The sequence below is a fragment of the Anguilla rostrata genome, chromosome 8 (assembly GCF_018555375.3).
Source record: "Anguilla rostrata isolate EN2019 chromosome 8, ASM1855537v3, whole genome shotgun sequence".
Lineage (NCBI taxonomy): Eukaryota > Metazoa > Chordata > Actinopteri > Anguilliformes > Anguillidae > Anguilla > Anguilla rostrata.
The window spans coordinates 11,921,436-11,936,711 of record NC_057940.1 but is presented as its reverse complement, the minus strand read 5'-3'; the positions used below and the strand labels follow the sequence as shown (position 1 = coordinate 11,936,711).

Genomic DNA, 15,276 nt, shown 5'->3' with positions numbered 1-15,276 from the left:
CAGTTAGCTACTGTATGCGTGATCTGACAACTTTTTATGATTGTTTTACAGTGGTTTTCACGGTCCGTCAAGCAATCAATTTTAAATCTGACGTAGCTGGCCAGCGTGCGCCAACTACCATACGTTGTTGTGTAACAACGTGGTTGGTCATCTTCACTATCAAATTACGCCTATGTGCATACTTAACTCACTAAAGGGGCGAATTGCCAAGTCGGTTTAGCAAATTCTCCCCCACGAATAGACGCACTTTACTGTTGGAGAATGGATCCTTGACGTTATATGACACAAACTCCGGCCTTGCTCTGCCATTTTAATGAAGCAGTGGCATTGCAAGTTATTGATATATGGCTTTGGGTTGGTCGGGTCAACGCAGAGCTCTCCGGTAGAGGTCACATCTAATAATAGAACATCTACTAGTACTACACTTGGGACCAAGTCACTTTTTAACGAACATGGACATAAAGAATAGTATTGATTCTCGGTTGTTTGTTACGTCAGTGGTATAAAGCACTTAAAACTGTTGTTTACCACAAACTGATGTCATTTAGGGAAGATAAATCTTTTTAGGATAAACTTTTTAATAATAAACTTGGTTTAGTAGGGCTCATTGAACGCCTAAACTGGTCTGATATTTAGTCGGGTTATATTCCCATTTGCCCGAGCACAGATTAATCGAAATGAACTGCATAGGTTGTATTAACTTCATTTAACTTTACTGTTATGATTGCGTAAAACAGAGGTCTGCTGCTTCATACATATATGTATAAAGTGAAACGGAATACCCTATTTTAACAGATTAAAACATTATGCTTAAATGTATCCAGAACTGTTTCTATTCTGTAGACACTTAACCCCCTTTAACAGAGTAACTGATCCTGTCATTGGCTTGCATTCTATTTTGAGTGACCATGGTGCGTAACCAATGGGTGTAGTGTTGCCGGACACTATCCCAGTTACACATTAGAAGAAAATGTGTATATCCCTGGTTTTTATTATCAACCGTATCTATGTTTAATCAAAAAGAACCATTTATCCCTGTGCCCTGCCTGTAGTACCGCTACTTTGGAAACATCTGGCAAATGGGAATATAACCCGACTATGGGACCCCACTCTGAATTATTTATTGAGTTAAAATTCTGTTTAAAAATTACAGACAACATTTAATGTCCATTCAGACTTACAACAAACACGTGCAATTACTAAAAGTAAGTAAGTCTTAATGACTAAGTTTAGGCTAAATACTAGGCCTATGAACTTTCATGACTTGTTATTCGCAACATTGTGCATGGCCTTGCGATATAAAGATAATGCAGTGTCACGTGAATTGTGTAGATACAGCTTAAGTAAGTCCTCAAAATTCATAAAATAAGAGCTTCTACAAAATTCCATAATTGCTCAATTAGATTTTATGCTCAGCCTGTCATAAATATCAGGAAAATGTATTCCCCTGTACTCAATATCACAAATAACTCAGGTTCACTTAAATTAGTGTTGATTTTGTCTAATTTACAAATAAAGAAAATGCAATGATTCAAATTGGTTTAATGGTTTATTTGAGTGTTTATTCATAAAATACCTTATTCACCTAATAAATACATTTATCCACCTGGCTAATTCTTATAATTTGTTGTTTTTTTTATTTTTTATTCATATCACAGTTTTTCCACATCATGGCTGAATATTTACTAGGCCTAATTCTTTTGTTTGGGAGCTGCCTAATGCAGTGAGTGGGTATCTCTTTAACTCATAAGTGTACTCCAAACTCTGGCACCTGTGTGATATTTTTCCAGCATGTGTGCACCACCTTCTCTTTAGTGAATACTTATTGAACCAATTTAGGATAAGCACCTTGAGCACCACTGGTCTATAGCAGTCCCTCATCAGTGCATGCCAGCCCAGTAGTAGTGTTGGTAATGGCAGTATTGCCAACAAAAGGGGAAAGAGCACAATACTAAGGGGATGATAATTGTGAGGCTGTTTGCTGTTTCTGATTTGTGTGCCTGTGTGGTCTGCCTTTCTGTGGACCCTATGAGGCGATGATAACACAGGTTCGAGTGTAGTTCTCACAGATAAGGTCATTAGCTCAGCACACTGTAAAAACTCCACAGATGATAACACTGGTTCAAGTGTAATTCTTACAGATGATGTCATTAGCTCAGTGTACTGTAAAAACTCCACAGATGATAACACAGGTTTGAGTGTAGTTCTCACAGAGGAGGTCATTAGCGCAGCACACTGTAAAAACTCCACAGATGATAACACTGGTTCAGGTGTAATTCTTACAGATGAGGTCATTAGCTCAGTATGCTGTATAGACTCCATAGATGATAACAGTGGTTCGGGTGTAATTCTTACAGATGAGGTCATTAGCTCAGCACACTGTAAAAACTCCACAGATGATAACAGTGGTTCGGGTGTAATTCTTACAGATGAGGTCATTAGCTCAGTATGCTGTATAGACTCCACCGATGATAACAGTGGTTCGGGTGTAATTCTTACAGATGAGGTCATTAGCTCAGTATGCTGTATAGACTCCACAGATGATAACAGTGGTTCGGGTGTAATTCTTACAGATGAGGTCATTAGCTCAGCGTTCTGTAAAGACTCCACAGATGATAACACTGGTTCAGGTGTAATTCTTACAGATGAGGTCATTAGCTCAGTATGCTGTATAGACTCCACAGATGATAACAGTGGTTCGGGTGTAATTCTTACAGATGAGGTCATTAGCTCAGCGTTCTGTAAGGACTCCACAGATGGGCTGCTGTCATTTAGTGCGATGTCCTCTCTCTGTTCATCGGGACTCGGAGGAAACTCGGGGGACGGCCATCTTTTAATTACATTCTCCCTCTGATGACTGCGGGTAATTAGATATTTCATGCAAATGTGGAACAGTTCCTCAGTCGGGCACATCAAAGACAGGCTGTCTTCCCAAACTTCTCCCTTTCCCCTCGCGCTCGCTGGAATCCTGCCTGTTCTCTGATCAGAATGCACCGCGCAAATGCGGTGCATCACCAAAAAAAGAGAGTGGTGAATTCCAGTTGACTTTTTTTCCCCCCTCTGTTCCCCGGACAGGTACGTACCAGGGCCAGTGGCAGGGCGGGATGCGGCACGGGTACGGCGTCCGGCAGAGCGTGCCGTACGGGATGGCCACGGTGATCCGCTCGCCGCTGCGCACCTCCCTGGCGTCGCTGCGGAGCGAGCAGAGCAACGGCACGGTCCTGCCCGACATCACGTCCGACAGCCCCGCCGGCACGCGCGGCGGCTTCGTCCTCAACTTCCACAGCGACAGCGAGGCGGGCGGGGCCGGCGGGAAGAAGAAGGGCCTGTTCCGCCGCGGCTCGCTCTTCGGCAGCCTCAAGCAGCTGCGCAAGTCCGAGTCGCGCTCGTCCATCTCCAGCAAGCGCAGCTCGGCCCGCAGCGACGCCGCCATGAGCCGCATCAGCTCCAGCGACGCCAACTCCACCATCAGCTTCGGCGACGGCGAGCTCCCCGACGACTACGCGCCCGCCGAGGACAACGTGGACGCCACCACCACCGAGGCCTACATGGGCGAGTGGAAGAACGACAAGCGCAACGGCTTCGGGGTGAGCGAGCGCTCCAACGGCATGAAGTACGAGGGCGAGTGGACCAACAACAAGAGGCACGGCTACGGGTGCACCCTCTTCCCCGACGGCACCAAGGAGGAGGGGAAGTACAAAAACAACGTCCTGGTGCGCGGGATCAGGAAGCAGCTCATCCCGCTCAAAAACACTAAAACCAAAGAGAAGGTGGACCGGGCCGTGGAGGGCGCTATACGGGCGGCCGCCATCGCCAGGACGAAAGTGGAAATAGCAGCTTCCAGGTAAGGGGCGGGGGTCCTCGCACCCGCGCGCTCGGGGAGAAAGCTGTGCCTGTTTTTGGGTGAACGTGGGCGGCGTCCAGTCTGAGTCAGGATTTTTAGGAGACTGATTTGGTCATGGAGTTCCAGGTGGCGTACTATCCTGAACAGTAAATAGCGTCCCTTGATTAAGAACATGATTAAGAACTTAGGCAGAGGTAAATGCAGTAGACCCCATGGACTTCCAGGCCTGGAGTCACCCAGTCCATGATCAAGGCTGTATTCTCAGATGACTGAGTATGGCTGTTTTTATTTAGTAGGGTATTTTGTCAAATCAATATTTTTGGTTCCAGTTTTGAGTGCATTGGCATTGCAGCAGTTAATCAGGAATGGTTTGGAACAGCATTTCCCATGGTCCTGGTTTCACATCATTTGAGTTGATGTGATTAGGTTGGATAGTTTTCAACTGATCTGGAGATGAAGTGTCTTTGACGATCTGTTTCTAGACAAAATCTCTGGATCTGGAAATTCCAAAATCGGGAAAGAGTGACTTGTTGAAACGAGTTGTTGTTTAAAGTTGAAATTAATTGTTGCAGATTAGTATTCAACGAAGATGAATTCATTTTTTGATATGTTATTCGGACTCTAGCTAGCCCTATATAATTTGATCACGCTTTGATTGTCTCAAGCTTAATCAAAGTGTAATGATAAAAGAAAGCGTAATGATAAAAGAGAGCAAGTTCACATATTATTCTTGTGGAATTGCCCCCTGCATCTTGAGAGGACAGAGTTCTACAAGAATAATATGTGAACTTGCTTTCTTGTATCATTTTATTAACAGAAAAAGACATTTATTGGACATGGATACTTTGCATATTGAACAATGCTGACACCAGATCCAATTTAAATTAACGACTTGGAAAAAGCAGAGGCTTGAACAAAAACTAGCACGGCCCCCCAAGGACCCCAAACTCAGAAGCTTTGACATCTTTGGTCATTAAAAATCTGTCCGAAAAGAAAAGCAAAAAACAAAAGTTCCTTTTCAGATTGTTTGGCACCTCACACAAGTTCCAGATTTTCTCCACAGAACTGTCTAGCTGAGACTGTCACCGTTAGGCCTATTTTGGCTTGGGCACAGGGCACAGGACTTTCAGACATCATAAAGAAAGGAAAATGACACCTCTCTGTTGCATAATGTTGTCATTGTATGCCCATCCTGATCTGCCTTCAGTTGGTTGCCATAGTGATGCTGCCGGTGAGTTTTTTTGCCTGTCAGCGACATTTTTCTCTCATTTGACGGCAATAGGAAATTTGACACAACTCATAATTAGACTATCGTCCTTTTTTTGTTGTGATCAACAAAGCCCCTTGATGTTTCAGGCCTTAATTCATCAACGTCCCTTTTGTTCCTCGAGTTCTCCTTTCAGACGATCAAACGCCTGCCTTTGCGGTGTTAAAAATGTCTTCAAAACTAATCCGTGCTCCATTTTAGAGGAGTACCTTAGTTCCAGGCGGTACATCCTCCTAACGTGCATATGATCGGTGAACAGATTCACCCTACGCACTAGCACCAGATCCTAACGGTGCTGACTGTGGCCAGCAGCCCCCAGGGTGTTGCCTGATTGGGCATCATTCCGCCCAATGAGGAAGGGTTTCAGTCAATGTGATTGTGCTTATGTCGCGTGCACTGGACCGTCTGTCTGTACCCCAGCTGCGCATGAAGTGTAATCCACTGATGGATGGAGCTGGTGGGCCGGACTTGAGGGAAAAGCAGCTGCAGACACATGCTTCAGGAGAGCACAATGCCAGGCTGCTCCGTCCTCAATTCAAAGGCCACTAATACACTGGGCTCAAATGTGATTGGATGCTCTTTAAAAAATAGGAGCAGCCAAATTGCGGGATAAAACTTGGCTTCGAAAAAAAGGGGACATATCTCATTTATTTGCATGGTAATTTTATATCTGGTCTTATAGACAGATGGGTGATATGACATACTTCATGTGTTCTAGACAGGGGTCGCAGTACACCAAAAATAAATGTATAAAAATGGCTGTACAGACACTGATAATGACAGTAATTAAAACATTAAGCTAATCCCTAAGAAATGACACAAAACCAAGAATGTACAAGTATAGACAGCTCACTGTACTATTATAGGGATTTTTGTTGGTTAAGATCAGCTAACCACTTGTAAAACTGGAACGCACTGTAAAGTCATTTGGTATGAAATAGATACGAGAGCAGCGTGGTCCAGTGAAGGTTATACAGGGGAAAGGTTAGGTTGGCCTGGCAGTTTGACTAATAGGCCTAATTTACTCAGATTTACTCAAACAAGGTTTAAAATAACACCGCAAGCGTGGTGTATTGCTGTTGTTTACCGTCTCTACTGAGGTGGATTTTGCACTGAGGCGCGGGGTTGCTTCACTTCTTCCAAAAGGCTGAGAGTTCGCGGCAGCACTTTTAGTGCTTTTTTATTTTAGCAGTCTCAAAAAGCTCTACATCTTCATTTTGTATGTATGAGGCCCTTAGAAACCAATCCTGGGTCAGAATCCGCACTCTGCTATAAATGCCTGGGGTTTGAACTGGGGTTGAAGGTGTTTAACCTGGGACAGAATTAATGGAATTTTAGGGGAATGGAACCTTGAAGGGACGTTAGCAGCGTTTGAACTATTGGCCGGGCTGAATGTGGGAAAGCCAATCACCCTTTTCATTTTGGGAGGGGTGTATGTGTCTCCTCCCTGGTGAGTCCCTGGTGCATTTTACACAATTGCAACACAGTATTCTAGTGGTGAAAATACGGTGAAAAATAAGGGAAAGAGCCGTCAAGGAGTTCAGGTGAAAGCCCATCTAAAAAGTGAAAGTTTTTCAACCTGGCTGACCAGGATGTAGCCAAGCTACTTCAGGGGTAAAACCTGGGCTATATTGGGGTTAACCTGGTCCTCTTATATCAAAACATTTCTCAACATAGATTTCCACCCCTCTAGACCTCTAGACTGCTTTTGCTCACTGGGTGTATTCATATACTGGAAACCTTGAATGCACTCATAATTCCAGAAAAGCTGGACAAATCCTCATCCGTCCTGCGCCCCCAGCACTGCACAGCGCGGTTCAGTCCAGCCCAGGGAAAGGGAACCGGCTCCTGCTCTCCAGTGCCCCGCCCGTTTCCTCCCCACAGCGGGGTCGTGGCTGTTTATCCGCGGCTCCGTAGCCGCGAGTGTCCCGAGGCTCGGCGGTATCGGCAGCCGTTCCCCCTCCGCCGCTACCCCCTCCGCCGTTCCCCCCCTCCGCTGCTATTTCTGATGGCCCCGCTGGCCCCCGCTGGCCGGGGATGCTGCGATAAGGTCACGTATCCTGTCATACGGCGATGTGTCCGACGCCGTCCTGCCAAGCCCCGCTCAGATGTCCGGCCGCTGCAGGAGACCTGCCATGGACAAACCGGGCCTGACCTTTTAACGCGGAGTCGGGCGTCGGACCGCGCCGCCACCGCGGAACACCGCGCCAGGAGAACCCGCTAAGACACACCTGTTACTGGCCCATTACCTGTTACATGTACGTACACACACACATCTTCTGTTTTTTATCACGCGTCGTAAAAAAGGATACCCTGACGAAGGTTGTTCACAGCCAGTACATTGGCGCAGTAAATGTCGAGAGATGCTTGTGAAATTAAATATAGTGTTCATTTAATTCCTTACAGACTATGTTTTTTAGGTTCTAGGTTAAATCTTTTTTTTGTTTAATAAACACAGAGCTAAGCACAGCAGCAAAATATGTAGCCTATATTTTACACTATGATTTGTCTTGAATGTGCTTGCCAGAATGTGCAATTTGAAAAAAAAAAACAAAAAAAAACTGTTGAACCTTTGAAGCAAATCACCTCAGCACTCCCTTTCAATGTTTTCACAAGCACATGGAGGAACAGTGAAAGAGATCCGTCCCAGAGTTCCCAGTTTAACTGCAGGCAGTGGTCCCCTTTTTCCATTTTAATGTTTGTAATGGCTATAGTCTATGGTGGGCTAATGAGAGAAGGATGAAATTTTTCATACAAAAAGACGCTGCTTTAAAATCCACTGACAGAGATTAAGAAGGTGATGTGTACTCTTTTTTCAATTATGGAAATAATTTGACATGTAAACAGTGTAATCCGTAGGCCATGTAGTAGTTTGTCACATGAAGTCACATGATTTCTGTGTGTGTAGGCAATGGAGAAGGAGAGTTATTTGAATAACAATATAGTTTTTTAAAGCGTAATTGATATTAAGCTCATAAGCTTCCGCTCTTGGATTCTGTCATTAAACCTCTGTGGCTTTTTTTCCCGCGTGTGATTATGCAGAAAGCTTTGACATTTAACTTCAAGCTCCAAGACTTTTAATAATGCCAATGCCCTTGGCAGGCATGCAAAATAATTATGTGTATCGCATCGCCTCATATTACAAAAGCGCAAATAACTGTGCGTATATCCATGTATTAGGCAATAAACAGATGTAGTTTAGTATTATAGGTTCATCGTGAGGGACTGTCCGATTTGTATCCACTGCATCAAAGCTACAGTTTGAGAGGAAACTGTGTACCGATTTGCTAAACAAGAGCCAGGTGGGTAAAACAATTTTCGCTGTGTACCACAGAATGCATGTACAGTATGTCAGTACCCACTGGCAGAATTCAAGAAAGGATTAGACACCAGTTCCCTCTGATCGATTCATCGGGAAAGGTCCGGAGCTTGCAGCGGCCCCAGGAGGTTTCAGCAAATGAGTCGGGCGGCATGTAGTGTAGTAGCCCACACGCGTCGCTTGACCCTCGGCAGATCGCTCGTGTCGATGGGGAGAGGCCAAATGTCCTGTAGCCGCTCCGGCACTGCGCTGATAAAGGCGATCGATGCAGGGTCACATGACGTGGAGGGCCACCAAGACACTAATGGGCAAGAGAGCAGAGGAGCGGCCAGTGGTTTATGAGGAAATGTTTCAGCCAATAATGAAGCCAGTGAGTTTGGGGAGGGAGGTTTAGAGCCTGTGGAGGAAATGTTCCAGCCAATGAAGGATTGGCAAGCTATGAGAGTTACAACCAATGGGATTTAAAGGGAAATTTTATAGCCAATGAGAGTTCATGCTTATTTGCTGCGGCTAGTGAGAGGGAAGTGTTATAGCCAATGGAGTTTAAAGGTAAATGTTACAGCCACTGAGTGATCATTTGCTTAGTTCAAGCAAGTCAGTGATTGACAGCTAATTGTAGTTCTAGAATCCTCTCTCACATCACTAATTAGAAACTACTGAAACTGAAAAAGGACTCCAGACCACAAGGGAGAGAGCAATGAACAACCAAATGTACATGTGTAGCTTAAATAATAAATGAAACTCTGTTGGACGTCATATTTTATGCCCTGATGAAAAAATCTGGTTCGCTGTTTTCAGGGAATAGATGAAAATTTCTCTTCCTCAAAGACTGTAGAACTGAACCAAACACTCTCGCGCCTGGCTGAAGTGTCACGTCTGCACATCCGTTTTAGACCTGCTCAGGTCAGTGAGTCAGCTCTAGTGTGCCTTAACTCTTAGCCTTGTTGCCGCATACTAGCCTAACCTTATACAAACATCCTCCTGTTTGTGAAACCATCAGTGTGGATACAAGCTGCTTCATGTCTGCGCGTTTCTCTGCAGGTACAGAAGAATTAGCCACACGTAAAGCTAACAGATTCATTTAGGGAATTAAATACTGAAACGTTTACTTGAAAAGAAAGCACAGCAGCATTTCTGGGCAGGGAGTCATGACATTAGCGCTGGGCTAGTTGCTAGCTGAGCAAACATGTCCAGTGTATAATTGCATCCAAATTCTCTTTAAATGAAATAAACTCGTGGGGATGTTTCCTGCTTTCCCACTGTCATTTTAAATGGCCCCTGAATGAGAACTGTGAAAAATGTCCAAGAAATAACAATAACTGGTAGGCAGTCGGCAGGTTGCCGAACAGTTGGACCAGTTGACATTTATATTTAATTGCAGCTTTAATGGAGCTTGTGCATAAAACTTCAGTGCAAAATTAATAATGAATCCCTGCAAATGTGTTTGTGCCGGATACAGTATTTAAATTAACCAGACCCTATCCCTGGGTTTAGACAAAGGTTGTATTTTCTGCCAAACAACAAAAAAAATCCTTGTTGTCTTTCTTTTAGTAGGAATTTTAGCAGCAGCTCTAATAATTGCACAGTTTAATTAACTGTACTGGTGTGGTGGATGTCTTCTGTATATATGTAAGTCTTTTTCTTATGTTAGATCGGCAAGCAACTGGATGTAATGAGGATAATGTAATGTAAGGGTAAAGCAGCAGTGGAAGTGACCTGTGTTTGCTTCAGTCCTCCAAGTGCCACGCCCACGACTCTACTCTAATCTTTACATCACTTCCTCTCTGTGAGACCATCCTCCCCATTTTTTACCTGTAATTTTTTATTATTTCATCTAGTTCAAGGACCTGCTGATTACTGACTGCTTGGCATGGGACCTGTCAAACACAAATGCTAATGAGTGCTTTTGTAACCAGGGTTGCGGTTGGCACGGAGCTTGCGTAACCAAGGAGCCGTGCCCGCGAGAAACAGGGAAAAAAAAGGACGCGCCTCCGCTGTTTTTTTTTTTTGTCCGTTTTTTTTTCTCCTGCCGTTTTTTTATTCCCTTTGAAGATCCTGCAGTTGTGTAGCAGATGTTGCGGAAGCCTGGCGAGTTCCCATAATCCCCGCAGCTGCTCCGGCTGATCCCAGATCAGCTGTTAGCATGCCCTGCCAGTCAATAATGCGCAGATCACTGATGCGGGATCAGTAAGGAATGAAGGATCGCTTTTAGTCTCGAATTTTATGACACCTCCCTGCTACCAAATTGCCGGGCTCAGCACGGGAGTTTAATAGATTAGGGTTAGGGTCAGGAGGGGTCAGGTTGGAATCGGGGTTGTGGTTGCGTTTAGGGTCGTCACACCTGTGGGTGAGGTTTCCATATCTGCCCCTGTCAGCAAGCGCCTAATCAGTTCTCTGGGGGTCTATGATCAAACTGTGGGGCACAGAATACCCCCTATTACCCTCCCCCCCTCCCAGCTCCCTCTCCCAGGGTAACATCTTGAACCTGCCATTCAGAACAAGAGAGCCAATAAGGATTGGGGGGGAGGGGGTGATTGGGGGGGTTTTACACGTGCGGCTGGGACTCGGGCTCCGGTGTGTCAGCACGGCGCTCTGACTATATAAGGAGAGGTACAGGACGTGACAGGAATACAGCCCCCCGCAGCAGCTGATACAGGAGTACCGTCATCTGTCCGACCGCTCAGCCGAATGGGGGGGGGGGGGGGGGGGCGAGGGGGTGTGTGTGTGGGGGGGAGATTTTGTTTATCACCGGCCGCAACGCCGTTGGCACTGGGTCTCTCCGTTTTAATTCCTCCCCACACTCGTGTTTAAAGCACCAAAGCCCCACTTTCGCCCCAGGGGGTTTTTTTTCGAGAGGGCTGGCTTTAGGCTTGGTCGTCAGCCAAAAAAAGGATTAAAAAAAGAGCCGTTATAACGTGATAGAGAGGGCAGGCAAATGGAGGAAAATCCACGTGTTTTGAATTGTGGCGGAAAAAAAACACTGACGCACGCTATTAAATCTGACTGGGTGAAATGGCCACCTATCTGTCGTCAGTGGGCCTTACAAGACACACGATGACAAGAGCGACCGAGATTTACTGCCCTCAGCTTTTCACCGCCGGGCACATGTACCTCTTTCACCCGTCCGTTGGGTAAAAACACACTCCGTTATTAGCAACAGAGAAGCAGAAGATTAATTACAAAAAAAAAACATGCAAATATTAGGCTGCTTTTCTTTAAAATTGATTGTGATTGATTAGCCTTGAAAGATTATAGCTTGAAAGTAGTCTGAAGATTTCCTGCAAAACAGAATCTTCCATCTGGCAGGTTAAGCGTGATGCCCTCGGTCAGACTCAGATATAATTCATTGTGCGTGCCATTCCTGGCTCTGTCGGAATATGAAATCTAAAATTAGTTCAGCTGATGCAATTGCAGTGTCTGCTTACTTCATATTGTTTTTAAATTGCTGATGACAACAACACGTACACACGCGTGTCCTATTAAGGAAACAAACACTAATTAATCAAAATTAGCTTCAGTTAGGTTGAAGAGTGTGTCTAATATTTTGGCCGACATCCAAAACTTTCTTCTTGAATTTAGACAAGGCTTTTTTTCCAGCAGTGGATGAGCCATATTAAAAACTTTAATCTATAAGAACTCTATAAGAACTCCATAAAAGAAGATTGTAATGTATCTAAACCCACAGATTTAATAAAGTTTGTTATGGCAGTGACTGGACTGGACTGGACTTGGATATAGTGATTTTTATCTGATACTGAGTGTCTACATACTGATACAGCAGACAAAGGTAACAATAGTTAGTGCAGTAGAATGCACTAAGGTGTCAATCATCCTTGCAGAAAGGGTACATAAGCAGCATAACACTGAGGGATATGTTTTATTGCTGTTTCTGTATGCATATCATATAAACAATTTATTGAAAAGCCCAAGGTGTAGCGTGTTGTGAATGCCATATCTGCAATAACTATGGAGTATGATGCGTACACAAAAGGACTTGCATACAGGAAGTGATGTTATGACCTCGGAAGTGTATCTTTAGTATACATCTACAATAGTTGCCCAGTATAATAGTGTTTCAAGACCAGAAAAGAATAGCACAGTAGAATCTTCCAGGGCATTCATTATTTTTGTCGGAAAGTGTGCTGAGAGATAGCCTATATATTATGCGGCCAGCCTTCTTGGCTTGTCATCAGCTGCTTTAATTGGTCAATTAGAATAAGTTCTGAGTAAAAACAAAACCAGCAGACTGTAGCTTTCCAGTGCTGCAACTGCAGATCCTGCCTCTAAGGATTACTGCTCTGTGAACGGCATGGCTGCAGTATCTCTCTTCTTCAGTTGTGTCTACATTCAAAGGCATAAGTACAGGAAGTAACATAATGAGCCAGGAGGTGTATCTGGTGTAGCCTATATGGTAAATATGTGGGTTATCTTCACATATACAAGGCCAGCCATTGCACAATATGACCACTTGAATCAGTGAGTAACCTTGTGTTCCGTTTCTGTCATACAGGCCCTAGGTCAAATTAGGCACTTGGCTTTGTTTATTTCAGCTTTTCCGTGTAAATTGAGCCACCACTTTACCTGGAAAAATAAAGAAAATGCAGCTCTTGTGCACGAATGTGTCACTCTCAGTTGAAAGGAGTACATTGCAGTTAGATATAATCTGATCTCTGGTGTGGCCTCAGGGCTGTTAAAGTCATTAGACCTTGTCTTTCATGGTGGTGTAAGAACAGCATGACACGAGCTGAACCGCCATCATGTACAGTGATGTTAAATCAGACCCGTGTCTGATATCCCGGTTCCCTTAAGGTTATTCGCATCGATCTTAAAGGAATAGCTCCTTCGCTGAGGTTCTTTTAATGTTATTTCTGTTTTAATGTAGGATTTTGATTGGCCCAGACAGTTCTCATGTGCAATGTAGGATATTTTAGATATTAAGAGGAGTTTCTCACAGCCTTTACAATGCCGGGTATATGTGAATTTGGGGGATTGTGGTCATTTAAAGCAAAGAAAGTACACTTAAATTAATTCCAATGCAGAGTGTACTGGGACATTAGGCTTCCAGAGGCTGTACATATGAGCAGATTAGTTTTACAGTATACTGTGATAATATGATGAACTGGTAAACTGATTAGTTTATACCAGCACCAAGCACCCTGTCTAATCCTCTGTGCCTTGAATACAAAGAGAAGATACCCAGATAACAAGGCCAGATCTGTACCAAGTCCGGCCCGGCAGTGCGAACTTCGGGCCAGAATCGGTCCAGATCCTGCCCGGAGTCACTTGCTATCTGGGCATTTTCAACATCTGATGAATGAGTCTGCCTTAAAAGAGCAGACCTGTGAGGTTTGGGCGGGTGATCTTCGTCTGTAGGGGAACGCCTGTACCCCAGCAAAGGATCGCTGGAGCGGTGGAGCCAGCCCCAGCAGGGAGGTCTTTTTACGCTTCTGTTTCCTGGGAGAGTTCCGTGAGCCGACTGGCAACACACTAAACCCATAAAGATGGTTTTAGGCACGGTAATTAGCATGCTCAAGTTGAGTTCATGTGTCCTTGCATCTCATCAAGGTTAAAATGATTCAGTTCAAGATTATCTCTCCTGACTCTCAGTTTCTTTAGATGCACAGGAGTCTGTATGGTAAGTTATACACACGCTAACACACACATATATAGGCCTGCATATAGAATGCATGCCTGTGCTTCAAGCCAGCTGTATCTGTATGTATTTACACATGCATGTATCTCTGTGTGCACTGGCGCACATTAGCATACTTTATGTAACCAAAGCACCATGGGAAAAAAAAAGATGAATCAGAAAAGGTCACATGCCGTGCTGCGGACTCCTGTGGCGGCTCTGTGCATTTGTAAGAGAAGCTTCTGATCTCTTTCTATCCCATGAATACTCCTGTCGCACTGCCGTGCGGCGTCCCAAATGTTAACACTGTTATTGCTAATACGATCGTGAGCTGTAGCCTCGCGCAGCCATGATGTAAATGGATCTTATTTACCTGTGGAAAACTTCTACCTGTCAAAACACCGACAGATACAGTTAAGACGTGTTAGAGAAGCTTTTCTTACTCCCAAAGAAAAGTCAGTACGGTACTACTCAGTCCAGAACTGGGAAATGGCTAGTGTCCCGTGTTTGTCACAACATGTAAATAATAGAGAGTTAATCATATTTCATTAGTTGCTTTTTTTAATGCTTTCTCCCCCTTTTGCTCATCGCCACCTATGTTGTAAATTCAGAAAGGCGCAGAAGGAGTATGCGCTGTCCTCCGAAGCGCGTTGTCCCTGCTGAGTGACAGGCGAGGTCACTGGTGCGCAACGAGGCGTTGTCGAGAGGTACAGGACGTGACAGCCAAACCCAGCCAAACCCCCCCTCCCCAGGTGGCGCTCACGCCAGGTGTGTGTCGCCCTGGGGGGGCTCACAGCTGCAGTCACGGCCGCACTGACGGGGTCCGGGTTCGATGCCAGCCCCGTGAGGCTCGTCCACGCACTAGAACAGCCATCACAGGATGAGCCACTCAACTCCCTTAGAGCACATTGCTGATGAATATGAGTGCGTCTCTTCCTCTGTCTGTGGTATTACTGATTGACTTGTAGCTGGGTGCAACCTGCAGTGGACTTTACATCCGTGGGAGTGTTCAGACTTTACCTTGGTCCCCAGAGCCTTGGACGTGTCCCATGCTATCGCAAAGTGTGTGTTCACTCAAACAACTGTGTGAACTCTCATATGAGAGTAGTACTGCTGCTTTCAGAGACCTGTATGAGTACATCATCCAAGATGGTTAAGATGCTAGTTTACTTCACTCAAGGATGCTGTTAGACATTTCATATCCTAGTCACTGA

The 15,276-nt window shown here is 44.8% G+C and overlaps 1 protein-coding gene across 1 annotated transcript in view; it reads left to right on the top strand.

The window, feature by feature from the left end:
- The window catches only part of jph1b (junctophilin 1b), a 28,893-nt gene that overhangs the window by 1,057 nt on the left and 12,560 nt on the right, over window positions 1-15,276 (top strand). The window contains exon 2 of the mRNA XM_064346453.1: window positions 3,076-3,844. Coding sequence (XP_064202523.1) covers window positions 3,076-3,844 — 769 coding nt within the window. The remainder of the gene's footprint in view (window positions 1-3,075; window positions 3,845-15,276) is intronic.